This window comes from Dendroctonus ponderosae, unplaced genomic scaffold (assembly GCF_020466585.1).
Source record: "Dendroctonus ponderosae isolate FM_Combo_2020 unplaced genomic scaffold, Dpon_F_20191213v2 Dpon_F_20191213_12, whole genome shotgun sequence".
Lineage (NCBI taxonomy): Eukaryota > Metazoa > Arthropoda > Insecta > Coleoptera > Curculionidae > Dendroctonus > Dendroctonus ponderosae.
This window is the reverse complement of record NW_026017316.1, coordinates 672,141-674,919: the sequence shown is the minus strand read 5'-3', so window position 1 is coordinate 674,919 and position 2,779 is coordinate 672,141. Positions and strand designations below refer to the sequence as shown.

General features: G+C 48.2%; 2 protein-coding genes across 3 annotated transcripts in view; one reads left to right on the top strand and one right to left on the bottom strand.

Moving 5' to 3' along the window:
- Positions 1 to 2,779, bottom strand: part of LOC109539319 (rho GTPase-activating protein 21) — a gene marked incomplete in the record, with an annotated part of 91,600 nt that overhangs the window by 60,043 nt on the left and 28,778 nt on the right.
- On the top strand, positions 1,551 to 2,675 carry LOC125503114 (rho GTPase-activating protein 21-like). Of its 2 annotated transcripts, none has more exons than XM_048663042.1 (3): positions 1,551 to 1,815; positions 1,906 to 2,213; positions 2,267 to 2,675. In XM_048663042.1, exons 1-3 carry the CDS (start codon positions 1,570 to 1,572, stop codon positions 2,658 to 2,660), a joined length of 948 nt encoding a protein of 315 aa, XP_048518999.1. In that variant the 5' UTR covers positions 1,551 to 1,569; the 3' UTR covers positions 2,661 to 2,675. The 2 variants fall into 2 exon arrangements, with proteins under 2 accessions (XP_048518999.1, XP_048519000.1); XM_048663043.1 differs by having other exon boundaries at positions 1,552 to 1,815; positions 1,906 to 2,207.

Below are 2,779 nucleotides of genomic sequence, written 5' to 3'. Positions count from 1 at the left end.
AATTTTCCTGCTGACTCAAATTTTTGCGGCGATTTTTAGAAGAATTGGAGCTCTTTCCAACGAGGTTTTAATTTTTGGAATCGCCACCGTATTAAGAAAGTTATGCGCCAATATTGCACTGCAGGAAAACCGTTAACGTAATTTCAATCCCTCGTATCTTGCAGGTTTTTTGGGCGATTTCGAATATGAAACCAGTGATGTTTAGGGAAAATTGAGCCCTTTACAGTGGCGTTTCAAAACTGAAATCGGCCCAAAAACGTGCCAGCTACAAGAATTTCAAAATGTCGTTCCTGCAGTTAACATATGTGACATAACTCCCTTTATACGTGGGCGATTCAAGAAATGAAAACCTCGTTGGAAAGAGCTCGAATTCTTCTAACAAACTTCGCAAAAATTTATGTCAGCAGGAAATTTTCTTTTGCTCGTAACTCGTTTGTCGATGGAGCAAATTGCGAAAACAACACGACGAGCTAAATAAAATTGAATTTGCTACATTTTGCCTTTTTGTTCACACCAAAAGTCAATTTTTCCTGCAGCAAAGTTTTTCCCATAGCTTCGCTAATACCGGGGCGATTTAGAGAACTGAAACGCGATTGTAAAGGGCTCAATTTGCAGGAAGAATCTTTCCAAATCAAAGGCAACAATTGCCCTCTGCAGGAATTTTCTTAGATCATCTTTTAATCAGTCAAACTTTTTGAGCCGAATGCATTTGGCGTCCATCGAACGCATAAATATTTCAAAACATTCGGCTCAGCAGGATTTTCCCCGGTTTTCCAACGCTCATATTCTGCAGGTTTTGCAGCCGATTTCAATTTGCAAACTGGTCATTTGAAGACAAACGTCTGCGCTCTCCAAAGCAGGTTGTATTTTTCAAATCGCCCTCGTAATAAGGTAGTTCGGCACCAAATTTTTCCTGCAGGAATTTTTTTTTCGAAATTGCGTTTTCGGCGACAGAAATTCGTTTCGAATTCATTTAAATTGTCAAGATTCCAAAAAATCGGAAAATTTTCCTGCAGGATAAGTGATTTTTTCAAATCAGTCGATCGGAATCCTCAACACAAAGGAAAGTGCGCCAATTGTACACTCACCCACTTGACGCAAATGTGCCCAATTACGACCCACTTAAGTGACGCGCGGCGTTGCCAGCTGGTGCAAAAAATCCTGTCGGAACAGGGAAACCCACCGCACTAAAAACCAAGCAAAAAGGCAAACATCCGACCATCAAAGCTCAAAAATCGAGATCGTTGCGATATTGGAAAGGCCCCTGATTGGTTTGCGCAGGAGAGAGTTTTCCAGCCAATAATGAGCGCACATTTAATGAATCTAAAACCAATAGTTTAAGAGCTAATCAGTTAATTGAAGCGATCGTTGTTGAATGAATGGCACTTTCGTTCGCCCGATCCTGCCGGCCTGGTTGCCACGCTTCGTCCCTACTTCGTCAAACAAACGTCACTGAGGGTATTTTTGTCTGAGTCTGGCAACACCGTGGCAACAAACAACAACAAAGTGGCCAAAGTCACGCCCCCCGATTGACATTTTCCTTGACACATAACCTCACACTGTCAATTTATGTTGCAGAGCCCAGTGGCAACGTCGGACCTGTCGCTCGACCAGTCGCTGTCATCGGGCGTGGACATGCGCAGTAGTGCAGTGCGCGTGGCCGGCGACTACACGAAGCGCAAAAACGTGCTGCGCATGTCCACAGTGAAACCCTGCCGCTCGGAATTTCTGATTCAGGCGGAAAGCGGCGAAGAATTCGCCGATTGGGTGAAAACGCTGCAGCAGCAAGTCGCTGTCAGCACCGAGGCCGATCTGGTAAGTACCGCACAGTCTGATGATGGCCCGCACTGGTGCAGGCGAAACCGGTGCCGGAAAAATGGCGGGTTTTAACCGCGCGTTGTCTAGGAGCAATCGGGAGGGGGGAGACAGAGGGCGGAGCCGCAGGCCCCCCCCACCGGTCCGGCGCAGAGCAGCCATTTGTCGCCGCAGCCGGCCAATAAGAACGGCAAAACGTCGATGGTGAGCCGCAATCGATCGCCCACCGGCCAATCGCCGGTGAGCAAGACAAGGAAACCATCATCGCACAATGACAGCGCCATCCCCACCACCAGCCCCAAGAGTAAAACGTGGCGGGGCCGCGTTGCCAAGCAGTTCAAGAAATTCAACCAGGGCGCCACGTCGCCAACGTCGCCCACCGCACCGGAAGTGTACGGGTAACCAGCGCAGCTGGCAACGTTGCACGGGTGATTTGAACCGGATGTTTCAGGTCGACCTTCGGTATCCCGATCGAGCATTGTATCGCCTCGAACGAGAACGGATTCCTGCCGAGGTTTGTCGAAGTTTGCACGGAAATAATCGATGCCAAAGGTCTGGGAGTGACGGGAATTTATCGTGTGCCTGGCAACAATGCCTCAATCACGGCGCTGTCGGAGGAGATCAATCGGAATTTTGAGGAGGTGCCGCTGGAGGATGCCAAGTGGAACGATCTGCACGTGGTCAGCAGCCTGCTGAAGTCGTTTTTGAGGAAGATGCCCGACAGTTTGGTCACGTCCGCCCTCTATCCGCACTTTATCAAGGTGAGCTGCAAAAGTGGGGGGCGCAGTTGCCAAATTTATTTGATTTGTTCCTGCAAAAATCGAGCCCTTTCGAGTGCAGTTTAAGTTTTGCAAATCCGACCTGGACTAAGCGAGTTATGCGGGATATTTCCCCTGCAGGAAAAGTATTTTTTTCGACAATCCCTTTTTTGCCCGGTGAATGCATTTGGCCTCCATCTAACGCA

Coding starts and splice junctions, on each gene's coding strand:
- LOC125503114 (XM_048663042.1), top strand. CDS start 1,570: ATGTTGCAGAGCCCAGTGGCAACGTCGGACCTGTCGCTCGACCAGTCG. Junction 1,816..1,905: donor TCAGCACCGAGGCCGATCTG/GTAAGTACCGCA, acceptor CGCGTTGTCTAG/GAGCAATCGGGAGGGGGGAG. Junction 2,214..2,266: donor ACCGCACCGGAAGTGTACGG/GTAACCAGCGCA, acceptor CGGATGTTTCAG/GTCGACCTTCGGTATCCCGA.